Source organism: Lampetra fluviatilis, chromosome 61, assembly GCF_964198595.1.
Source record: "Lampetra fluviatilis chromosome 61, kcLamFluv1.1, whole genome shotgun sequence".
NCBI lineage: Eukaryota > Metazoa > Chordata > Hyperoartia > Petromyzontiformes > Petromyzontidae > Lampetra > Lampetra fluviatilis.
In genome coordinates this window covers 1,672,327-1,698,177 of record NC_136335.1, presented here as the reverse complement: position 1 = coordinate 1,698,177, position 25,851 = coordinate 1,672,327, and the positions used below count along the sequence as shown (strand labels likewise).

The following is a 25,851-nucleotide window of genomic DNA, read 5'->3' as shown; positions in this document are numbered from 1 at the left end:
GAATCGGTACTGAGCCTCCCCTAGGTCGACTCGGCCTCAAATGAGTACCTGGTGCGGTGTGTAAACATCGCCACTAGGGAGACAAAGGCCGTCGGGCGTGGTGCTGGCCACCCACCCCCTCGTGTGCCGTGCCGGCCTTCATAGGTGCTACTCGCTAACAGAACCTGCCCCAACAGTTTGTTAAAGGCTACACGGGAGGTCTTTGTGGACGTGTGTACACGTCTGGAGTGTATAACCGTGTGTACATGTGTGCTTGTGTACACGTTTTTATGAGCGCATATGTTTGGGGGTGTGTGTGTGTGTGTGCGCGTTTTGTGTGCGTCTGTTGTATGAGTGTGCGCGCGTGCGTCTGTGTGTAACGCATAGCAGCTTACACACAAACACGCCTTGTGGTCTAGAAAACCTCGACCCGTGACCTCCCAGCGTGTCATGTAACACGTACAAATGCCCTCAGATTGCGTCTGGCGTGTGACGCAAGCGCTGTTGTAGCCACATCGCTTGTGACCGAGTTCCTTGTACATTGCGTGAAAAACACCGCTTGGGAGACAAAGGTGGCTGGGCTATGTGGTGCTGCCCACACCCATCAGCCCCTTTGCGTAGATGCGTGCTGAGGGCCCAAAGCGCCATCCTTAATAGGTGCTCGCTAATGGCTCAGGGAGCCAAATGCTAGGACTAAACGTTGATAAGTGCGTGGGAGAGGTGTGTGTTTGCAAAAATCCACTTCATTCCGTACAGATACGGGGGGGGAGTAGTGGCACACCATGCTAGGACTTAGGCAAATCTAAGCTTGATTCTGACTTCAAGGCCAACATCGGCGACGAACATCTGAACCGTTCCTGGGCCTCCCCCTAGGTCGGCTTAGCCTTAAATAAATACCCCGAGCGTTCCGTAAACGGCCAGCACTGGGGGAGGCAAAGGCCGCCTGAAGCACACCATCCACTCCCACTGCCTTGTGCGCCACCCTTAATAGGTGCTCGCTAACAGCACTTGTCCCAACAGTGTCATCTGGCTTCTTCTCTGTGGCCGTAACTAAACTTTGAAGACCACGAGTGTCAACGCAATTTGTACGGACGGATGCTTCTACCTCGCAACGCAGGAGTTTTGGCTGGCTCTGTGAGTAACACACGGACGGACGAATTCATCCAGGAAAAGCCGCATTTGAAGTCCGAAGGTTTTTTCTTTGCCGGCGGTACTTTCATTGGGGGCTGTTTGTCCGTCACCAATTGCACGGTGGCTAGGAGATGTTAACTACCTCGCCTGGTATACAGGAGGTCGTTGGTTCGATCCTGACACCTGTATATTTGGAGTTTGCGTGTCTCTCTCTCATCATCATCACCGTCACGGCTAGGAGATGGTAACTACCTCGCCTGGTATACAGGAGTTCGTGGGTTCGATCCTGACCCTAACACCTGTATATTTGGAGTTTGCGTGTCTCTCTCATCATCATCACGGTGGCTAGGAGATGTTGACTACCTCGCCTGGTATACAGGAGGTCGTGGGTTCGATCCCGACCCTGTACGCCTGCTGCTGTATATTTGGAGTTTGAGTGTCTCTCTCCCTGTGGTCGCGTGGATTTTTCTCTGGGTCCTTTTCTCTCCACATTTGGAAACGTGCGTTTAGAGTTGAACACGTAGACTGAAGCGAACAATATCCATAATAGAGGTTATTTGGGTTAGATCGTGTAAATATAAATGACACAGCCAATGACTAATTGGTTGTGTTGGTTGGTGGCCGGTTTAACAACATTTCTATTTATGCGATCTAACCCATAAAAAGTATGTATGTATTTAGAGTATTTGGCTGCTTTAAATGTCCACATGATGATAAGTCACTTTGTTGAGCTATAAATTGTGGCCAGGGCGCTTCTGAAAAATAGCTGTGTATAGCTGAGCGGGCCTTAACCTGGTAAAATAAAAAAATAAGTATAACCCGTAAAAACAAAGTTTTTCACTCTAAATCCTTTATATGCGTGGCGGCTAAAGTCCACTCGTCCTCTGGCTTGAGATGGCTGCCACCTATGGGTCAGATGATTGCATTGAACCATTAAGCAATTGGTAATTAAATATAATATTTTTGTCCTAAAAAGTGTAAAATTTTGGAAAAAAATTTTCACGAACATTAATTGTCACGCACAACGAGTCTGTGCAAAATGTCAGCTCGATTGGATCACGGGAAGTGGGTTAAAAAAGGACCGAAAGATTTGCACGGTCCTAAGCAAGCAAGCAAGCAAACTTAATATAAAGGATTTAATAGTTTAGTTTTTACTCTACTGCACATCCACCCACGGTGTGGTGATGCATCTGCTGTAGTAGAATGCAGCATAGTAAGTTTTACCCACCACTGTGCAGTAGAGATTTTTCGAGTTCTCTTCCTTGTCGGCATGGGTTTCTCAAGGCTCTCTGGTATCATCTTCTTGGTTCTTTCGGTAAAGTCACGTAGAAGGGAAGTAATAAAATAATACAAATAAAACATAATAAAATAATTCTCACGACGTTTTGGCTACAACGCAAGCAGCCGTCTTCAGGTGAAGAATGAGACACTGCCAAGCTTGGAGCTTATATATAAGCTTGGTTGTCACTCAAAAAGGGGAACTCGGAACCGAGTGCGCTTGGGAACCCCTGCAAGCCAAGTTCAGTTCCCGAACACGGCTAACATCGGTGCGTGATATCCGAACCGATCCTGGGCACCTCTACCAATCATCGCTGACCGCCGTGAAGTATGGTTAAGCGATCCCCATTACCCGTACAACTTGGGGGGAGGTCCTCACCCGGGTAGTGGATTGACAAAGGGGCCGTACGTACTTTGAGGGCCCAAAGCGCCAAAAAAAAGCCAGAAATATAATATAGTTCTAGATTTGAAGCTTTCGTGACTGCAAGGATTCATATTCTTAGTTCTTTCGGTAAAGTCACGTAGGTAAAAAATGAAATTAAATTAATTAAAAACATATTTTTTTAAATTTTTAATTAATAAAAAAAATATTTTTATTCATTTTTATTTCATTTTTTACCTACGTGACTTTACCGAAAGAACTAAGAATATAATATATAGATTTGTGCCACCGCAAAGATTACTTGCGTGTTACGTAGTTTTTTTTCCACCATTTATAACACTTATGATAGTCAACCCCCCCTCCCTCCTCCCCTGAATTTAAAGTAAAGCCAAAAAAAATGTGGCATTTATAAAATCATCGTGGCTTTCTTGCTCCTCCTCCCGTGGGTAATACATCGTAGGGGTTTTCCTGAGTGGTGGCCGGGGCTAAGAGGAGTGGGCAGGGCCTACTCGAGTAAGCCACTCCCACTTTGCAGGTCTAGCGGTCGGCTGGGCGTGGCTACGTGAGAGTGGGCGTGGTTGAGGGAGGGGCTTACCGACTCGGTCATGCGTCCTTTAGCCTCCCTGGCGTTTGGTAGCCGTAGTACAATAATATTCACCATTGGAACCTCATTTGCCAGTAAAAATATGATAATTGGTTTTTTATCCTTCTGGCAACAAAACTGACACCTTTTTACAAGGAGCCATGTTTGCATAGACTACAATACCTGCAGTCATAATGCAAACAAAAAACACAACTCTGATAATGTATGCACTGTCCTTGAAGTTGATTGGTCCACACCCGAGACAGCTTTCCTTAGAGCCTAGTCTCACATGGTGTTGGACCAGATGACGCCTTTGTTTTTTTTGTTATTATGACTGCAGGTATTGTGGTCTATGCAAACATGACTCCTTGTAAAAAGGTGTCATTTTTGTTGCCAGATAGAAGGGTAAAAAAACTATTATCATATTTTTTACTGGCAAATGAGGTTCCAATGGTACAAAATAGTTTGTTAAAGGAATTGCAGCCTTCGTTGGTGACCGGGCTGATGTAATTAATATCGTCACTTACGAAAACCAGGCTGGGGTAGCCTCGCACACGAACTTTTAACCCTTAGACGTGATGGGTTTGGCTAGCCTTCAGGCAGCATCGCTAGACGCTTCGTTTCAGACGAAGAAGTTCTCATGAACGCCGTTACGTGAATTTTGCATCGCCTCATTCTGCCTTATTTTGTCCGAAACCCATTGACGTTATTACAGTAATTGGTTACAAAATATGGTTATTGTGGGTAGGCACACCTTTTACTCTTTTAAGTGGCAGTGCCTGCCACTTGCAACCCATACTCCTAACCAGCCTCGCGTGGACTTCTGGATAATAACGGGTTAGCAATTAACTCCTGTCATCACTTAACCCATAATTACAAAACATATATCTACCATACTGTCCAGCAAAATGTTTACATTGGAACTGCTGTGGTACGGTGAATAAAATGACCACAACTTAGGACTCTTATGACTTTAAACCACACGTGAAAAGTTTAACCCTCATTGTTTATATATTAAAGTTGCGGCCTCTTGTGTGGGTCAATTAAAGCCGAGATCACTCCGATCACATGTACAGATGCATTAGAATACACATTGCCCGCTATACGTTAGCGCTACCTTGCATCGTGGGCTGACGTTTCAGGCAAAGACCCTTTTTTTCAGAGCTGAGAGATTTGCTTTGCAGTTGGAGGTTTACATTGGTGGCCCTGAGAATTCCTTGCATTTTAAGAAAATTAACCCAAATTAATTGAGGATTTGCGTAAACGCTTGTCCATTGGTGAGCACCAAGTAGCAAATACACCATTAAATATTGAAAACTTTAATGCATTCTGTAACGGAAGGCGGGAGGGGGAGGGCACAATAACCCTTGTGAATTTACTGAAATATAAACTACCGTGTCGGGTTGAGTTGCCGTTAGGAACTTGGCCCGAGAGAAAACCAGCCGGCCAGATTGACCCAAGGATTGCCCGATACGTGCCGATTTACAACAACAAAAACCCAGCCCTAAAATGTTTAAGCCTTGCCAGCCTAGGCCACGATGTCCCTGCGGTTGGCATCGCAAGATGGCAACGCTCAATTAGGTGGGATGCCATCTCCCGGCATCGTCCCGTTGCGTAGCTGAAAACGTAACATCTTAGGGCTCGGACACTCCGCCTAGTTGCTACTTGTCAGCCACGGGGGAGGCTCTGTGTTTTACAGTGGACTATTAAGTTGGGAACCCAGTGAGGCATGAAAGAAGTTTCCACATGTACGTTCCATAGTTCTTGGAGGAGTGTATGCCATTGTGAACTCAAAGGCTATTTTATTGCATCCCCCAGTGCACAATGTGAAAGTTGAATCGCCCGTGACCGTACCGTGAGATTTCGCAGCCCTTGCCACAGCCGTTCTCCCCGCGCCGTATCGGGCACGGCAGGTGTTTGAGCACGTGCCAAGTCACTGCTGGGTTGGTGATGTTGGTGGGGGGGGGGGATGCACGGGACGGATTTGAATTTCAACTCGCCGCTGTTTTGTTAGCCATGGTGTCGGCAAATCGAACTCGAGTCGACGGGTTCGTAGTTTGTGTCCGCTAACCGCTGCACCACCGCTCCGCGATGTTACTTTGCATTGAACAAACTGCAGCTGAACTCTTAGAAAGTACATCGTTCCGGTGTTACCCGCAAGAGATACGTTCCGGAGATGCCTCGTGAATAGAAAATTTAGCGGTTAAGTGATATTGGCCTATGAAGACTTGTATTTTTAATGAATGACCTTAAATTATTACGTAAATAAGCTATTAAATACACGAATCTTATCGCTTCATCTCCCATCGCTTTACCATCACTTTCTCCATCGATGCAGTCGTGTAGAGTTCCGCATGCGTATCGCGGATAGCCAACATCGCTGATAGCGGCTTCGTGAATGGCGAGGCGATACTGTAAAGATGTTTTACTGTTGGTGCAGCAGAGCTGTAGTAAAATACAATTGTCAAGCAATGGGAAACTGATTTTACAATAATCATCCTTTATACTGCGCCTCCAGTGCAGTATATCTCAGGGTGCCAAATCCAACGTGTGTTCGAGATAAATAATTTTGACCAAATGTGACATCCAATAAAATGCGGCTCATAAACGATACGCAACAGCGGGGAGAGAATAAACAACATTGGCAAATCTATAATCCAAGTTGAAGATTACTGTTGGCTTAATTTGCACGCATCACGCCCCATCTGAAAACATGCCTTTAAAAAAACCCACATTAAATCGAGTAACAGCCGGCGGCGTTAACGTCGCTTGGAGTTTCCCCTGGCGTCGGTGCGCTCCCGTTTTGCGTTGTGAAAAACGACGTCGCGTATTTTGGTGGCGGTGGTAGTGGGTTTGGTTGGGGTTGGTGCGGTGGTGTTGGGGTTAGTGGGGTTGGTGGTGGTGTTGGGGTTTGTGGGGTTGGTGGTGGTGTTGGGGTTAGTGGGGTTGGTGGTGGTGTTGGGGTTTGTGGGGTTGGTGGTGGTGTTGGGGTTTGTGGGGTTGGTGGTGGTGTTGGGGTTTGTGGGGTTGGTGGTGGTGTTGGGGTTAGTGGGGTTGGTGGTGGCGGTGGGGTTTGTGCTTGGGTTGGGGTTGGTGGTTGGGTTGGTGGTGGCGGTGGTGTTGGGGTTGGTGGGGTTGGTGGTGGCGGTGGTGTTGGGGTTAGTGGGGTTGGTGTTGGTGGTTGGGTTGGGGTTGGTGGTGGTGTGGGGTTGGGGTTGGGGTTGGAATGGCGGTGGTGGTGGGGTTGGTGGTTGTGTTGGGGTTGGTGGTTGGGTTGGGGTTGGTGGTGGTGTGGGGTTGGGGTTGGTGGTGGGGTTAGTGTTGGGGTTAGTGGTGGGGTTGGTGGTTGTGTTGGCGGCGGTGGTGTTGTTGGTGCCCTCTGACGTCGATGTCTTCCTCCTCGCGTGTCCCAGGCACAGGTCCATAGCCATGGGTCCTGGTCCCATCGACCCAAAGGAACTCCTGAAGGGCCTCGACTGCTTCCTGGGCAAGGGCGGGGATATCAAGGGCGTCGAAGATGCTGCCAGGATATACACGTGAGTTAGAACAAAGAGGACCCCCTCCTCTGTAGCCGTTTTGGGGTTCGCCTTTCAAGGGTACCTCGGAAGTAGCCCTGTGGTGTCCGCTTCCCGTGGGTGCCCCGTTCTCCGACGTGAAGGGTTTTCACGGAGCTGCTGTGCGAGATTTTGCGAGTGGATTCGTGTCGTGGCGTGAGGCCGGATAGAATTGTGGATAGCTAAATAACGAAAAGGCAGTGGTAACTGCCTCGCCTGTTGTACAGGAGGTCGTGGGTTCGATCCCGATCCTGACGCCTGCTGTATATTTGGAGTTTGCGTGTCTCTCTCATCATCATCACGGTGGCTAGGAGATGTTAACTGCCTCGCCTGGTGTACAGGAGGTCGTGGGTTCGATCCCGACCCTGACACCTGCTGTATATTTGGAGTTTGCGTGTCTCTCTCTCTCATCATCATCACGGTGGCTAGGAGATGTTAACTACCTCGCCTGGTATACAGGAGGTTGTGGATTCGATCTCGACCCTGACATCTGCTGTATATTTGGAGTTTGCGTGTCTCTCCCCATGGTCACATCGATTTTTAGAATAAACGTGCGTTTTGAGTATATGGCTGCTATAAATTTCCACGTGATAAACCACTTAATTGAGCTATCATTTGTGGCCAGGTCGCTTCTGAATAGGAGCTACATAGTTCAGTGGGCCTTACCTGGTAAAATAAAAACAAGTTAATTCTATAGAAATGCGTTTTCAATTTAGATTTAAAAGTGCACAGCTCCAGTGGCTTCTTGATATCGGAAGGAAGAGCGTTCCAGACGGCCACGGAAGCGCTTCTGAAATGCGGTGATCGCGATGCCGTTGACGACTGTCTTCGTTTGACCGTCAGCCAGAAGCCGCCGCTGCTGTGCGCACGAACGGAGGATGGTTTATGCTCCGTGACGAGGTCTCAAGCGAGGCGTTGTGTGGTTCTTTTGTGGCGAGCGCATTGTGTGCGATGAGGTTGAAGCACGGCTGTTACTGAGACCCACGTGGTGTCCGTGCAGCTCGGATCTTGATGTCCAGCTACCTGTAGAGACCACCTTCCGTGATCTCCGTTGCTAAGTTTGCGTGTTTGTTATTGTGTGCGTGTGTCCGTCCCTGTTTCAGTTTGATGAAAGATGCGAAAAAATTGGTGAGCAGATGCACCTACTTGAACATCATCCTGCAGACGAAAACACCGGACGTGCTATCAAGGTGAGGCTGCAGTGCGCAGCTTGGCCACGTCCAACAGTACCCACCAAGATACAGTCGTAGCGTTTACTACCTACAGCCAGGCCCGGACTGGCCAATAGGGCAGCAGTCCGGAGGTCAAATTGCCTGGCGAGGCCGTGACATTGCGAGGGCCGGTGGGGCCTGTGTAGGGAGAATGTAAATGTGATCAGTGTTAAACATTTAAAAAAAATATTTTGTTACCCCTAACGTGTACGCTTCATAACTCAAGTTTTAATTAATTTCCCTTCTACGTGACTTTACCGAAAGAACCAAGAAGATGTGTTGGCCATGTTTAGGCGGTCACGCTCGCAGAGCCCTTCCCGCACGGCCACACTTAGGGGCCCACTTGGGGTAGCGAGTGACTCCAGACGCCTGTCCCTGATATCTGGACCTGTCCTGGGCATCCCCACAGTTCGCTCGGCCTGATATTTATTGTGTGCGTGAAATATCGACACTGCGCTACAAATCCGGCGACCCGGGTTCGATTCCCGCTCGCGGCCAACACCGGTGACGATTATCTGTGCCGGTCCTGGGCCTCCCCTAGGTCGACTCGGCCTCAAATGAGTACCTGGTGCGATGTATAAACATCGCCACTGGGGAGACAAAGGCGGTGGGGCGTGGTGCTGGCCGCCCACCGCCTCGTGTGCCGTACTGGCCTTGATAGGCGCTCGCTAAAACAGCACTTGCCCCAACAGTCTGTTCAGGTTACATGGGTGATCTTTATCTTCGTGTCCTCCGCCACCGCCACCACCCGCGCAGGTTCATCGGCATGGGCGGCTACAAGCTGCTCAACTCTTGGCTGGGACAAGCCAAGAACTCCAACAACATCGCGCTCATGCTGCAAATCCTAGTCACGCTCAAGAGGCTTCCGCTCTCCGTTCACCACCTCAAGCAGGTGAAGCTCGCTCGCTCGCCCCCCCCCCCCCGCCCCATGTCCGTGTCACCGCCGCGTTATCGCGGGAGCATGGAGCTCACCGAGTTATCCACAGACTGCCCGGGGCGAGTGTTTCCCCGTCTTTTTTGGGAATTTTGAGCCGGGCGCAAAACAGGTCGTGTTTACGATTGGGACGTTGTAGACACGGTGTGAGCATTCGACTTAACGAGGCCTCCTCCAATGCCGTCACTACGCGCGACGAGATCGCGTGGCTGGAATAGATGTACACAGGGTGCTTCGAAAAAATGTTAACGCTCACATGGGACTATCGTTTTTAATGGCAAAAGAATAATACACTGTGACATGATAACAAATGTATGTTAATAGCTTCACAAAGTCAAATAGTTCTACAGCTTGTTCACCATCATTGTCAACGCATGCGTGGAATCTTCTCCATGTGGTCTCCAGAGCCCGGAGCCTCATTTCTCGTGGTATTCATCTTCTTGGTTCTTTCGGTAAAGTCACGTAGAAGGGAAGTAATACAATAATAAAAATAAAACATAATGAAATATTTTACACTGTGACATTCTTCTTATTATGTTTAATTTTTATTATTTTATTACTTCCCTTCTACGTGACTTTACCGAAAGAACCAAGAAGATGAATCCTTGCAGTCACGAAAGCTTTAAATCAAAATGTACAGCGTTTGTTTATTTGTTTGTTGGGTGACTTTGTGTGTGTTCGTATCGGAATCGCCTCCAGTGCCGTTGCTGCTGGCGGCAATAAAAGTGGTATTGTTGCAAATTCTCAGAAGTGTAAAAAAAAAAATATTGAAACGCCCTGAAAATAATACGACGTCGCGGTCGGCGGTCGTACGCTGCCGAGCAACGAAACGCGCGTCGGAAGAATCTACGTTGCGCGTACGTATGATGATTATTACTCATCATATTATTTTTTTCCTCACCCCCACCTGCAGAATAACACGGCCAAGATGGTGAAACAGCTGAGCAAGTTTGCCGACAGCGAAGGTGAGCGGAGTCGTGCATCGGTAGGGGTCCCCCGTGCCCCCGGGGTAGCCTCTGCTCTCGTCTTAACGAGAGGCGTGTGACGGTGCGCCCTTGCGCCCTGCCTTGTGGGGGTGCCTTGTTAGGGCAGCGGGCCCAGCGCCTCTGAAAGCCCGGGTTCGACTCCAGGACTAAGCCACGCGCGCGATTAGGCCGGGTTCCTGACGCTCAAAATTGCGACGTTTTCCGCACCGCCGCCAATGAGGCCGCACAAAGAAATTGGGTGAATGGTTTTCGTCGGTTTGATTTGGTTCAGCCCAGTTCTCTCGGGGTTCTAAACAAAAACCAAGGGACAAAACTCAATAATAATAATAATAATAGTTCAATTTGTAACGCGCGCAAATTTGCAGACGTAGTGGCCGCAACTCAGAGGCGCGGAGCCAAGCTCAGAGTCGCTCGAAAGCATGATTCGTTTGGCTATAACTGAAGTATATGAGTGGTTATTGTATACAGTAAAAACCTTGGATTGCGAGTAACTTGGTCTGCGAGTGTTTTGCAAGACGAGCAAAAGTTTTAAATAAATATTAATTTGATAAACGAGCGAGGTCTTGCAATACGAGCAGTACGTGCATACGCTCTGTCTGCCGAGCGTCACGTGATCACAACTGGTACACGAGTGCTTTGATATACGAGTGTTTTGGATTACAAACGCGTTTCCGGAACGATTTATGCTCGCAATGCAAGGTTTTACTGTCCATGATTACTTGTAAAAAGTGTCTGTTTGGTGCTTTAACAGCCAGAAAGGGTGAAACCTCTTCTTCTTGGTTCTTTCGGTAAAGTCACGTAGAATGGAAATAATAAAATAATAAAAATAAAACATAATAAAATAATTCTCACGACGTTTCGGCCACAACGCAAGCAGCCGTCCTCAGGTGAAGAACAGGTCTGTCGGAAAAACAGCGTCTGAATGAACACCACCAGGCTTGGCAGCGTATATTTAAGCTGGGTTGGAGGCGCTCTTCCCCCTCCAACCCAGCTTAAATATACGCTGCCAAACCTGGTGGTGTTCATTCAGAGGGTGAAACCTCTTCTTATATTTTGATACTGGCAAAGAATGTCCCATGATGAGAAAGCAACTCCCTGCGGAGAGCGAGCTTGTCCACCCCCCCCTCCCCCACCAGCGCGTGCGATGGCTGTGTTGTAACACGTCGTCCGTGCGTCTCGTCTGTCCGTGCGTGTCGTTCTTAGAGCTGAGAGAGGTGGCGACGTCGCTGGTGAACGGCTGGATGACGGTGATCCGCTCACAGAGCGCGGCCAACGCTCCCGTGCCAGGTAAGGACACGCACACACGCGGTATCTGACGAGGGCGGCAGCTGTGCATACCCTACCCTAGGGTACCCGTACGGGTAGGGTACGGGTAGGGTACGGGTAGGGTACGGGTAGGGTACGGGTAGGGTACGGGTAGGGTACGGGTAGGGTACGGGTAGGGTACGGGTAGGGTACGGGTAGGGTACGGGTAGGGTACGGGTAGGGTACGGGTAGGGTACGGGTAGGGTACGGGTAGGGGTATGGGTACGGGTACGGGTAGGGTACGGGTAGAGTACGGGTAAGTACGGGTACGGGTAGGGTACGGGTAGGGTACGGGTACGGGTAGGGTACGGGTAGGGTACGGGTAGGGTACGGGTAGGGTACGGGTAGGGTACGGGTACGGGTAGGGTACGGGTACGGGTAAGGAATCAAAACCCGTTTGCGAGCTCTGCTACAACACAGAGAGGAAAGTGGGGAAAAAGACGGCGAAATGTGCAGTGGGGACACCTGCGACTGCTACGTGCTCTCCGCACCTGTGCACCGTGATGACGGCGGTGTGCTTTGGCGATCTGTGCCCGTAGCAGAAAGGCCGGAGAAGAAGAGGAGGAAAGAAGACGGCGTTGCCGCGACGGTGCCAACCGGCGTCGCCGCCGGTGCCACTGGCGTCGCCCCCAGCAACGCCCCCAGCAATGCCGTCAGCGGCAATGCCGGCAGCGGCGCCGGGAGCAGCGCCGGCAGCACCACCAGCAACGCCAGCAGTAGCAGTAGCAGCAGCGGCAGCGGCGGTGGCGGCAGCAGCGGCAGTCCCGTGGTGGAGAAGAAGACTGCGGAGCCGCGCGGAATCGTGCAGCTGGAACGGCGGGAGAAGCCGAAATCGGCGCGCACGGTCGCACCGTCACACGCCCGCTTCCGTTCCACCGGTAAGGCACGCGCGCGGTACGCACGCACGCGTACACACGCACGTACACGCACACACACACACGTACACACACGCACGTACACACACACGCACGTACACGCACACACACACACGTACACACACGCACGTACACACACACGCACGTACACACGCTCGATTCCGTTCCACCGGTAAGGCACACCGATAAACACGCGCACGGTACACACACACGTGTACACACACACGCGTACACACACACGCACGTACGTACACACACGCACGTACACACACACGTACGCACGCACGCACGTACACACACACTAATGTACACACACACATACACACAACAACCGCCATTCGCCATTAAGTGGCGGTGACGTCACCACGACGCTTATGCCAGGCCAAGTGCGCACGTACACACACGTACACACGTACACACACACGTACACAGATGCACTCGCACACCTTGAGACACGCGCATCCTCAGCCCGCAACACGAGTGCGTACGCGCATGAGCGCTCGCTCCAGACGGGCAGTGCTAACGTGGCGGACGCCGCGTGTTGTCGTGCTCCAGGCCTCGAGGAGGAGGCTCCACTCCCGTCCCAGATCAAGAAGACGGCGGCGGTGCCCGTCGCGGAGAAGCAGCCGACCCCCGCTAAGGTCCCGCCGAGCATCACGATCAAGCGGCAGAGGTGAGGGCCGGGGGGAGGGAGCGTGGGTGGGAGCGTGGGTGGGGTGGGTGATTTGGTGAAGGAGTGGATGGGCGAGTGAAGGGGTGGGTGGGCGAGTGAAGGAATGGGAGGGCGAGTGATGGGGTGGGTGGGTGGGGTGGGTGTTTGGGTGAAGGAGTGGATGGGCGAGTGAAGAGATGGGTGGGTGAGTGAAGGAATGGGAGGGCGAGTGAAGGGGTGGGTGGGTGGTGTGGGTGTTTGGGTGAAGGAGTGGATGGGCGAGTGAAGGGGTGGGTGGGAGGGTGAGTGTAGGAATGGGAGGGCGAGTGAAGGGATGGGAGGGCGAGTGAAGAGGTGGGTGGGTGAGTAAAGAGGTGGGTGGGCGAGTGAAGGGGTGGGTGGGTGGGTGGGTGAAGGGGTGGGCGGGTGAGTGGAGGAATGGGAGGGCGAGTGATGGGGTGGGTGGGCGGGCGAGTGAAGGAATGGGAGGGTGAGTGATGGGGTGGGTGGGCGGGTGAGTGAAGGAATGGGAGGGTGAGTGATGGGGTGGGTGTGCGGGTGAGTGAAGGAATGGGAGGGCGAGTGAAGGGGTGGGTGGGTGGGTGGGTGGCTGAGTGAAGAGGTTTAAGAGTTAAGTGAGTGAGTGACGTTGAATGTTTGGGCGGCTGTATAAATCGCGCCTGTACACGCGTGTGTTTGTGTGTGCGTGTGTAGCCCCGTGAGCATTGGCTCGGGACCCCCAGAGAAGAAATACAAACCCCTGAACATGAACCCCAACAGCAACAAGGAGATCAAAGTGAAGATCATCCCCGCACAACGTGAGTCTCCACACCGCTGTCATGCACACACGGGACACGCGACGGGAGATCAACTGGGGGACTGTTAACACTTGGCAGGACCCTCCTAAGAGTCTTGAGACTCTTTGAGGCTCTCCTGGGTAAACTTTTGGCGTCATCTGGTCGAACACCATATGAGACTAGGCTCTAAAGAAAGCTGTCTCTGGTGTGGACCAATCAGTTTCAAAGACAATGCATAAATTATCAGAGTATTGTTTTTGTTTGCATTTGACTGCAAGTATTGTGGTTAATGTAAGCATGATTCCTTGCAAAAGGTGTCGGTTTTATTGCCAGAAAAAAGGGGAAATTTTTTTTGTAAATGTTGTGGTTTCACGCTTCAACACACCGGTGGGCTAAAGCAGTGAACTATTTGTCTTTTGACACTTTTTTACTGATTGGCCGTGTCGGGTGGTGGAGGGTTACGACACATTTATAAATAACGCGATCTAAACCCAAAAACGTTGATTATGAAGAGCGAAAGAAGTTCAGCATGCGTACGTACGTACATACACACGTGCATGCATACTACCCGAACGATAACAACAACAACAGGCGTGACCGGTGACATTTGTGAATCGGCAGCCATCGAGAGCCTGGGCTTCATGGAGGCCCTGAACTCGGCTCCGGTGCTCGGCGTCAAGATCAAGAAGAAGCGGAAGAGCTCCTCGCCCACCAGCGCCAAGTCCAACCCGCTGGACGCCTGCGGAAAGTCCGACGTGCCCTCCAACCCGGCCTCGCCAACTTCGGGGGCGTCCGGCACCACCGCCGCTGCGGGGTCGGAGGGCGAACCGGGAGCCACCGGCGGTGCCGCCGAGGCTAACGGCGTCGTCACCGCGCCGGCGGTGGCGGCGGCTCCGGCTGTTGCTGCTGCTGCTGCGGTGGTGCCCACGCAAGCCGAGACGGACGGGGAGCCGATGGACTTTGGTAAGGGCGAGCGATTGGGTCGATGGCGTTAACGCGCGAGGGGGGCCCTGGTCCGTCCGTCCGTCTTGTCGGGGGTGCGGGGAGGCAAGGGAGGCGGCGGGGGGGGGGGTGGCGATAATTGTCGTGACGGCCACTCCGTGCCTCACGGCGAGAAGGATCATGGGTTCATTACCCGGCTGGGGCGACGCCTTCCTTGAGTTTCCTCTTCCCCATCCCCCCCACCACAATCATCTAATTCTTGCGTGGGGTTCCTCCTGGACGCAATGCAACCGTCGGTATTGGCCAAACACTCTGACAGTGCGGACAACAAAAAGATTTACCTCTATTTCGATTTAAAGCTTTTGTGACTGCAGGGATTCATCTTCTTGGTTCTTTCAGTAAAGTCATGTAGAAGGGAAGTAATAAAATAATAAAAATAAAACATAAGAAAATAATTCTCACGACGTTTCGGGGAGACAGCGTCTTCATTCAGACGCTGTCTACTCGACAGACCTGTTCTTCACCTGAGGACGGCTGCTTGCGTTGTGGCCGAAACGTCGTGAGAATTATTTTATTATATTTTATTTTTATTATTTTATTACTTCCCTTCTACGTGACTTTACCGAAAGAACCAAGAAACATTTACCTCTATATTACCCCTTTGGGATCGCATAGCCTCCGACTGTGGAAACCTGGCAGGACCCTCCCGAATAAGAGGCTTGAGACTCGGCGAGGCATTTCTGGGTAAACTATAATAATAGTAATAATAATCTCTTAATGAAAGGCAATCTCCATTAGAGAATGCAGCGGTTAGCCTATCTATATTTGAGACGTTCCTCGGTCGTTGCTGAGAAAACGTGATAAATAACGGCAATAATAACACCGGCAATAAAATGTTGGAGAATGTAGCGTGTGTATGTTGAAATGCCTTCGAATTGTACGTAGCCAACCGCGCTAATCACAGGTGCGTGGGGAAGGACAACAAACTAAACACAGAAAGCAGTTCTTAAGAAACAGGTTTGTCGATCTAGACGACAATGATTTAAAAGTGCACGGCACCCAGTGGATTCGTTATATCGGAAGAAAGAGCGTTCCAGACGGCCGCAGAAGCGCATCTGAAAGCGCACGATGCGGTGACCGCCGCCGTCTTTGTTCGACGGTTATCCAAACGTCGCTCGCTGCCGCCGCTACGATGACCGGAGTTTGCGTGACGATGCTTTACGCTCCTCAACGAGATCAGCATGGTCATCGTGCGGTCCATTTGTGGCGAGCGCATTGTTTGCGCGTTTTCAAAAAATCTGATTCGGCCACGCGATAATTGTTGTCCCCCAATTTTTCCCTCTTCCCTCCTCCTCCTCTCCACCGCCACAGAGCCGCAGCCCGAAGGCACGGAGCCGGCGCCGGAGGCTCCGGCGGCCGATCCGGTGGTGGTGGCGGCGGCGGCGACTGCGGCGCCGCCCGTCGACCGGACGAAAAAGGGCAAGAAGCGCAAGACGGTGTGGTGGCCCGAAGACACGAGGCTCCGGGAAGTCTACTACTTTGAGCTGGACGAGATGGAGAGAGGTACAACTCGGGCACACGCACAACAACAACAACAACCGCCATTCGCCACTAAGTGGCGGTGACGTCACATTATGACGGTGATCACGGTGTTGACGATTATGACGGTGATGACGATTATGATGGTGATGACGATTACGGCGACAATGATGACGATGAAGATGACGATTACGACAACGTTGACACCGACGACGTGGATGTTGTTGAGTGATGATGGTGACGACGATGATGACGACGATGATGATGACGACGACGATAACCCCGCGCGTTGCGTGTCGGCCCCGCTGTGACTCGCAGTGAACGTGAACAAGGTGAAGGACTTTGGGGAGGCGGCCAAGCGGGAGATGATGATGGACAGGAGAGCATTTGAGACGTCGCGAAAACTCAGCCACGACTCCATGGAGGAGAAGACTCCGGTGAGCAATGGGGAGGGGCACGTGGGAGTCACATGCACGCGCAATGGCACGCAGCTCCGATTAGCACGGTTGGCTACGTACGGTGCGAAAGAAGTTCAACATACACACTGCCCGTAGACTCAACACTGGCCATAGACTCAACACTGGCCATAGACTCAACACCGCCCATAGACTCAACACCGCCCATAGACTCAACACTGCCCATAGACTCAACACTGCCCATAGACTAACACTGCCAATAGACTCAACACTGCCCATAGACTCAACACCGCCCATAGACTCAACACTGCCCATAGACTAACACTGCCCATAGACTCAACACTGCCCATAGACTCAACACTGCCCATAGACTCAACACTGTTATAGACTCAACACTGCCCATAGACTCAACACTGCCCATAGACTCAACACTGCCCATAGACTCAACACTGCACCATAGACTCAACACTGCCCATAGACTAACACTACCCATAGACTCAACACTGCCAATAGACTCAACACTGCCCATAGACTCAACACTGCCCATAGACTCAACACTGCCCATAGACTCAACACTGCCCATAGACTCAACACTGCCCATAGACTCAACACTGCCCATAGACTCAACACTGCCCATAGACTCAACACTGCCCATAGACTCAACACTGCCCATAGACTCAACACTGCCCATAGACTCAACACTGCCCATAGACTCAACACTGCCCATAGACTCAACACTGCCCATAGACTCAACACTGCCCATAGACTCAACACTGCCCATAGACTCAACACTGCCCATAGACTCAACACTGCCCATAGACTCAACACTGCCCATAGACTCAACACTGCCCATAGACTCAACACTGCCCATAGACTCAACACTGCCCATAGACTCAACACTGCCCATAGACTCAACACTGCCCATAGACTCAACACTGCCCATAGACTCAACACCGCCCATAGACTCAACACCGCCCATAGACTGGTCAGTGGTTGAGCGTGGTGGTTGTTCGCGGTTGTTGTTGTTGGTGGTTATTGACGAGCGTGGACGCTGTGGTCGCAGTGGGTGCGTCCGCGTCTGCTGGACGTGGTCTTGGCGGAGTTTGGCACGGGCAGCTTGGAGAAGCGCGTTCAGCAGGAGCGCGAGATGAGCGTCCTGCAAGAGCTCTTCCTCACCAAGGACAGGTGAGTTTACCTCGCACTCGCCACCACCACCACCCTCGCCACCACCCTCGCCACCACCACCACCCTCGCCACCACCACCCTCGCACTCACCACCACCACCCTCGCACTCACCACCACCACCACCCTCGCCACCACCATCCTCGCCACCACCACCCTCGCCACCACCACCCTCGTCACCGCCGCCCTCGCCACCACCGCCCTCGCCACCACCGCCCTCGCCACCCTCGCCACCACCGCCCTCGCCACCACCGCCCTCGCCACCACCGCCCTCGCCACCACCGCCCTCGCCACCACCGCCCTCGCCACCCTCGCCACCACCGCCCTCGCCACCACCGCCCTCGCCACCACTGCCCTCGCCACCACCGCCCTCGCCACTACCGCCCTCGCCACCACCGCCCTCGCCACCACTGCCCTCGCCACCCTCGCCACCACCGCCCTCGCCACCACCGCCCTCGCCACCACCGCCCTCGCCACCACCGCCCTCGCCACCACCACCCTCGCCACCACCACCCTCACCACCACCACCACCCTCGCCACCACCACCACCCTCGCCACCACTACCACCCTCACCACCGCCCTCACCTCCCTCGCCACCACCACCACCCTCGCCACCACCACCACCACCCTCGCCACCACCACCACCCTCGCCACCACCACCACCCTCGCCACCACCACCACCCTCGCTACCACCACCACCCTCGCCATCACCACCACCCTTGCTACCACCACCACCCCCGCCATCACTACCACGACCACCCTGGAACTTTGACTCAAGGGACCCGTGTAGTAATCATCGTGCGCGTGTCCGTGTGTGTGGACAGCGTGCCGGACAACCCTCACGAGCCGGACCCCGAGCCGTACGAAGGCCGACAGCCCAAGCTCATCCCTCTGGAGGACGTGAGTGCAGTGATGAGCGGCGTCGCCCGGTGCCCGACAGAGACTGCTCGACGATGACGACGGCCCTCTAGGGGAGACACGATACCAAACGAGACGGAGGAGACGGTGCCAATGTAACATTGTGACCACCGTGCCCCTTGCTGGACATCGGTGAAAAATAGCTTCGTGGCTTCATCGGATTCTCCCTCGAGCCTATATTAGGATTCTGATTCTGGATACAGACGACACCAAAACAACAAACAAAATTGACTTGTGACCCCCCCTATACTGCACACCGATTCTTGACAATTCACTCCCCCTCCCCCCCCGCTCTCTCGGCCCCTCCTCCATGTGGGGGCCTTTAGTGCGGCCCCTAACGTGCAGCACCCCCGATCAAATACCACACCCCCATCATCATCACCATCGTGCTGCTGTCAAACCCCCAATGGCTTAAAATGACGTGGGCGGCCTTCACACTGATGATATCTCATCAGCGAAAGTGGCCCCCTCCCATCTGAAAATGTGTGAAGAACGCTGCCATCGATGACGCTCTTTCCATCCTCCCCCCTTCCTCCGAAGGCGTCCGCTCTGGAGACCTCGGCAACGCCCGACACGCAGCTTCCCGCCAGCGCCACTCCCGCCCCTCCTCCGCAGCAGCAGCTTGCGCTCGACGGCTCCGTCTCCGGCCTGCCCCCCATCCTCGCCAACCTCATGGGCCTGGACGGGGGCATCGTCGCCCTCGGAGGGGGGGGGGTCCCCCGGCGGCCTCGGCGTAGGGGGGGCGCCCCCCAAACTGCCGCCCGTCCTCGCCAACCTGGTCAGCGGCATGGCGGCGAAGGCCGGGGTCCCGGCGGGGCCGGCCATGTTGCCGCCCCTCATGGCGCCGCCGCCGCCACCCCCCATGGTGCCGCCCCCCCCGATGATGCCGCCCGGGATGGCGATGCCGCCGCCCATGGGGGTGCCGCCTCCGGGGATGGCGGCAGACGTGGCGCTCAAGGGCGTGCAGGAGCTGCTGTCGTCTCTCATGGTGAGCGGGGTGGGCGGCGGGGGGTGGGGGTGGGGGCGGGGGGTGGGGCGGGGGGTGGGGCGGGGGGCGGGGGGTGGGGCGGGGGGTGGGGGCGGGGGGGTGGGGCGGGGGGGGTGCGCGCGAACACACCACGGGTAGTAGACGCGGAGATGAAACGAGGAAACCGGTGAGGAGAGGAAGCCGTCTTAACAACGGTTATTGGTTCCACGAAACCAGTCGTTAAGCGGTTTGGTCGTTAAGCGAGTTGGTCGTTAAGCGAGTTGGTCGTTAAGCGAGACTAGGAAATGCACTTTGAAGGCCTAAGTTGTTTTGATGGCATCGAAAGTCACCCCCTTTTTCACCCAATAAACAATGGATATTAATATATAAAGATACTACTAACATTATAAACACTGATGATGAGAGAGAGACACGCAAACTCCAAATACACAGCAGCAGGCGTCAGGGTCGGGATCGAACCCACGACCTCCTGTACACCAGGCGAGGTAGTCAACATCTCCGAGCCACCGTGATGATGATGAGAGACGCGCAAACTCCAAATATACAGCAGGTGTCAGCGTGTGGATCAAACCCACGACCTCCTGTGTACACCAGGCGAGGTAGTCAACATCTCCTAGCCACCGTGATGATGAGAGAGACACGCAAACTCCAAATATACAGCAGCAGGTGTCAGGGTCGGGATCGAACCCACAACCTCCTGTACATCAGGCGAGGTAGTCAACATCTCCTAGCCACCGTGATGATGATGATGATGATGAGAGAGAGACACGCAAACTCCAAATATACAGCAGCAGGCGTCAGGGTCGGGATCGAACCCACGACCTCCTGTACACGAGGCGAGGTAGTCAACATATCCTAGCCACGGCGACTCCACCTGGAGTTGACGTGCACCGATTACCGTCGAGTAACGCCATGGAACGCCGTTCCGTCTCCCCGCAGGGGAACCAGCAGCACCAGCAGCTGTCCGAGGAGCTCCTGAAGCAGCCGGAGTTCACCGAGAAAATCAAGCAAATGCTGGCACCGCTGCAGAACCAGCTGCCACCACCCCCCGGTGAGCGTCGTCCCCCCCCCACCCCCGCGTTGGCGACGATACCGTCTCTCCCGCTAAATGACTTGAAAGTATTTTGTATTTTGCCACGTAAGGGCCCCACTGAGCTACGTAGCTCTTTTTCAGAAGCGACATGGGTATCGCAATTAAACTTAAGTTCTTTAGAACTAAATTTCGATTTAAAGCTTTCGTGACTGCAGGGATTCATCTTCTTGGTTCTTTCGGTAAAGTCACGTAGAATGGAAATAATAAAATAATAAAAATAAAACATAATAAAATAATTCTCACGAAGTTTCGGCCACAACGCAAGCAGCCGTCCTCAGGTGAAGAACAGGTCTGTCAGAAAGACCGCGTCTGAATGAACTGCTTTTTGTGTTTTAATTTGCGTTGTCCATCCCCCGTCCGCACCTCCGATTAGCACGGTTGGCCACGTACGGCGCGAGAGAATTTCGATATACGTACATGCAAATGAAGGTTCCACGAAGTGGCTTATCACGTGGGCATTTATAGCAGCAAAATACTCTTCAACGCACGTTGATATATTTTCTACAGAAGCACACCACTGCTTGAGATCCTGCAGATTCTCACGTCTCTTACCCACGATGCTGTGCGTGTGCAGGCCCGGTGCCGATGCAGGGCGGCCCTCCCATGATGCACCACAACGGGATGCAGTTCCCCATGGGGATGGCCAATGGGATGGGATTCCAGCCTGGAGTGCGACCGCCATTCCCAGGTGAGTCCGAGAACATCGTCATCATCATCATCATCGCCATCGCCACCATCACCATCATCTTGTTATCTTATCTCGTATAATATTTATAGAGCGCCTTGACTCGCACCTCCCAATGAACACAATTGTCTACGTACAGTATGAAAGAAATTCAACATACATCCTGTCCATAGACTCAACACTGCCCATAGACTCAACACTGCCCATAGACTCAACACTGCCCATAGACTCAACACTGCCCATAGACTCAACACTGCCCATAGACTCAACACTGCCCATAGACTCAACACTGCCCATAGACTCAACACTACCCATAGACTCAACACTGCCCATAGACTCAACACTACCCATAGACTCAACACTGCCCATAGACTCAACACTACCCATAGACTCAACACTGCCCATAGACTCAACACTACCCATAGACTCAAGACTACCCACAGACTCAACACTGCCCATAGACTCAACACTACCCATAGACTCAACACTACCCACAGACTCAACACTACCCATAGACTCAACACCGCCCATAGACTCAACACTGCCCATAGACTCAACACTGCCCGTAGACTCAACACTACCCATAGACTCAACACTGCCCATAGACTCAACACTACCCACAGACTCAACACTACCCATAGACTCAACACTACCCATAGACTCAACACTGCCCATAGACTCAGCACCGCACCTCCGATGAGCACGATTGGCTACGTACGGTGCGACAGAAGTTCAACGTACGTACATATTCGAGGCTATTGATGACTCGCGTTTAATACTTCCACTGTCCTTTGCACTCCTCCTCCTCCCCTCTCTCTCTGCCTCTCTTCCGCAGTGGGGGTCCCTCCGCCAGGCACACACATGATGGGCCCCCCACCTCCCATCAACATGCCCCCTCCACCAACCCAGACGCAGCAGCAGCAGCAGCAGCAGCAGCAACAGCAACAGCAGCAGCAACAACAGCAGCAACAGCAGCAGCATCACAACAACAGCGGCGGCGGTGGTGGCGGAGGAGGAGGAAACGGTGGAGGGGGCAATGAAGACTACTGGGATTCTGGGAATGAGGGGATGAGAGGCGGCGGTGGCCGTCCGCCCTTCATGCAGTCCGGGGGCGGTGGTGGCGGCGGGGGGAGGATGGGACGGGGAGGGTCGGGGGGAGGGGGGGGAGGAGGGCGGTCGGGGGGAGGCGGGTACAGGACGGGTCGCGGTGGACGTGGGCACAACAACGGTGGAGGTGAGCGACGGATGGGCACGCGGCTGGGCCGATGGGGGGGACAAAAAATACGCGTACGGTGGAAGCCTTCTTCTTGGTTCTTTCGGTAAAGTCACGTAGAAGGGAAGTAATAAAATGATAAAAATAAAACATGATAAAATAATTGTCACGACGTTTCGGCCAACAACGCAAGCAGCCGTCCTCAGGTGAAGAACAGGTCTGTCGGAAAGACAGCGTCTGACGCTGTCTTTCTACGTGACTTTACGAAAAGAACCAAGAAGAATGACATGTTTGTAATTGGCATCTAAAGACGCATCACATCTTCCAAGTCGAGGCTACCGCACATCTGATGAGCGCGGTTGGCTGCGTACGGTACGAAAGAAGTTCGACACGCATAACGCTATTATGGAATGATATCCTATCATAATGATAATTGTTTTTTTACCCTTTTATCTGGCAACAAAACTGACACCTTTTTTATACAAGGAGTCATGTTTGCATTGACCACAATACCTGCGGTCGGAATGCAAACAAAAAACACAACTCTGATAATGTATGCGTTGTTCTTGAAATTGATTGGTCTACACACGAGACAGTTTTCTTAGAGCCCAGTCTCACCTGGTGTTGGACCAAATGACGCCAAAAGGCGTACAACTCAAAGACAATGCACCATCAGAGTATTGAGAGCTCGGGTTAAGCATTTTATACCATTGGAACCTCCTTTGCCAGTAGCAAAATATGATAATTGTTTTTTTACCCTTTTATCTGGCAACTAAACTGACACCTTTTTTCTACAAGTAGTCATGTTTGCATTGACCACAATACCTGCGGTCGGAATGCAAACAAAAAACACAACTCTGATGCAAACATGACTCCTTGTAAAAAAAAAAAGGTGTCAGTTTAGTTGCCAGATAAAAGGGTAAAAAACCAATGATCATATTTTGCTACTGGCAAAGGAGGTTCCAATGGTGTAATATCCTATCAACCGCGTACGGCACGACCCCCAGCCGGCACGCTCGCAGTCGTCGGACGCGTCCTAATCTCGCACGCACTTCCACCTCGCCCCTCTCTCTCCTTTGCTCCCCCGCCCACCCCCACAGACATGTCAAAGAGGCCGATGTGCAGGCACTTCATGATGAAGGGCGGCTGCCGCTACGAGAACATGTGCGGGTTTTACCATCCGGGCGTCAACGGACCTCCGCTTCCCTGACCGAAGCTAAACCATCCCGGGGTGCCCTACTCGTACCCACCCACCCCCCACCCCCCCGCGACCCCCCCACACTCGCCAACCGGTAACTGTGGGGGAAGGAGGAGGGGGTGGCGATGGATCTGACTTTGAAGTCAAAAACTATAAAAACCCCCAGCGTCACTGGGTTGGGGAAGTCGGGCGGATGGGTGGATTTTGACGGCGATCGACCCCGACGGGACGGAGAGACGCGCACGTGCCGCCGGCTGTCCGGCACGGCTGAGAGGGTGACGTGCGTGCGTGCCCGTTGCCACGCGCGGTTGCAAAGACAAGAATCCGTCGGAGTAACCGCGCGGCACCTGCCGTGGTTATACGAGAGGGGGTCGCCACGCTCAAGCGGCCGACGCACGCTCTCCGCGAAGAGATGCTGCTCACCCCGTGACCAATGGTAGAGAACCGACCAAGGGTTGCACTTGGTCGCGCCGCGTCCGACGACGCGTTCCACTTGGAGAGAGAGCCGGGGACACGATTTCTGTCCGGCTTGAGGCTGGGAAAAACGGTCTTTTGTGAAAGCCGAAGGGAGGAGCGGATTGGATTCCCGCGAACGAACACGGCAGCAAAACAAACTACATGCTCATTCATTTTGGGCGTGAAATACGCCAAGCGGTTGGCAAACTTGAGTTTGGACGATGGTCTCCGTTGCCCACTTTGTTTTGCAAGATAAAAAGATGTTTTCACCGTTTTTGTTTGAAGACTTAGAGCCCGTGGTAATTATTCTTATTTTCTGAGAATTTTTTTTTTGGGGGGGGGGGAGGCGGTTGTGGGAGTTGAACAACGTGCAAGAATTACTTTCGTCCACATTTTCAGTGCGGGGCTGTGTGTCGCGGTAGTTTCCGTGAGCGGATTTGTGTTTTATTTAAATGTATTATATATGTTTTTTTACATGTATAAACAGTGTATCACTTAAACGGTATGCCAGGCGTACCATCCCAGTCGTGCCGCAAGGACACGAAACCGTTACTTTGATACGACGCCGAAATATCAAGATAATATACAGGATATGTCCGCTAGGTCTCAAAAGATTTTCGTTTTTTCAGCAGGGCCTTGCCACATTGGGATGTTTGGCCATAGATCCCACGGGTTACGAGTTTGGGCTTCTCGTTGGGGGAAGGGGGGGGGGGGGAGAGGGGGAAGGTACCGGATAAAACCCAACACTGCGTTTGTATACGAGGGGGACGACGCGCCGCTGAGAGGCAAGCACGGATACGTTAACGAACCCCCACTTGATGTATTTCAATCTGACCGCCTCGCAGCACCACCCCTCACTCAGTAGTAGTTGTGTCGGAGGGATTTGTATTTGTTTAACCAGACGGGAACTCAGGAGAACCAGCTGGTGCTAGGCCGGATACAAGCGGGGTGAGAATTCAAGAGGACTGGCGCCTTGGAGCTGAGCCGATGAATGGTATTCGAAGTCACTTTTGTGAAACTCCTGTGCGGGACAGAGAGAGGTTTTGTAATCGGTTTGTCACCGATGATCCCATTTGTCGGGAGAGCGAAAGAGGGAGGCGATGATGTCATGAGCAGGCAAGGATGCGATGTCATCACGGCGGGTTTTCCTTTCACGTCGTTCAGAACGATTGTCCGACGTTTCGCCCGATGCGCGCCTCTGGGAGCTTGCGTTCCCGGGAGCAGAGATATCTGGATGTTGTGCCGAACATTTAACACGCAGGCGGCACAACTCGCAAAAAACGCGTCCATGGGTTACACGGCAACGGAGCTGAAATCCTGTGCAGTTGCACACCCCCCCCACCCACCACCACAAACATTCCAGCGAATGCAACGGCACTCGCTGTCTGGAAAAGAGGCTTTAAAATCGTTTGAGGGTAAAAGAAACAACTGTGAAATGTGCTGTCGGCGTTGTCACGGCCACGGTTCGTCGTTGATGGCGTTGTGCGTCGTGAAAGCCGCTGAACGCGCGGTGGATTTATTTGTACTTTTCTAATATGGTGAAACCACAGAAAG

At 52.8% G+C, this 25,851-nt stretch overlaps 1 protein-coding gene across 1 annotated transcript; it reads left to right on the top strand.

The window, feature by feature from the left end:
• The first annotated feature begins 6,767 nt into the window (after positions 1-6,767).
• On the top strand, positions 6,768-25,005 carry PPP1R10 (protein phosphatase 1 regulatory subunit 10). The gene is given in 19 exon segments (XM_078881494.1): positions 6,768-6,889; positions 8,011-8,097; positions 8,875-9,010; positions 9,966-10,017; positions 11,242-11,325; positions 11,886-12,221; positions 12,774-12,891; positions 13,585-13,688; positions 14,289-14,630; positions 15,981-16,172; positions 16,467-16,585; positions 17,628-17,749; positions 18,571-18,646; positions 19,205-19,369; positions 19,371-19,652; positions 20,592-20,703; positions 21,320-21,433; positions 22,266-22,664; positions 23,744-25,005. Coding segments are annotated over 19 exon segments (3,057 nt in total). The 5' UTR covers positions 6,768-6,782; the 3' UTR covers positions 23,854-25,005.
• Positions 25,006-25,851: the final 846 nt, after the last annotated feature.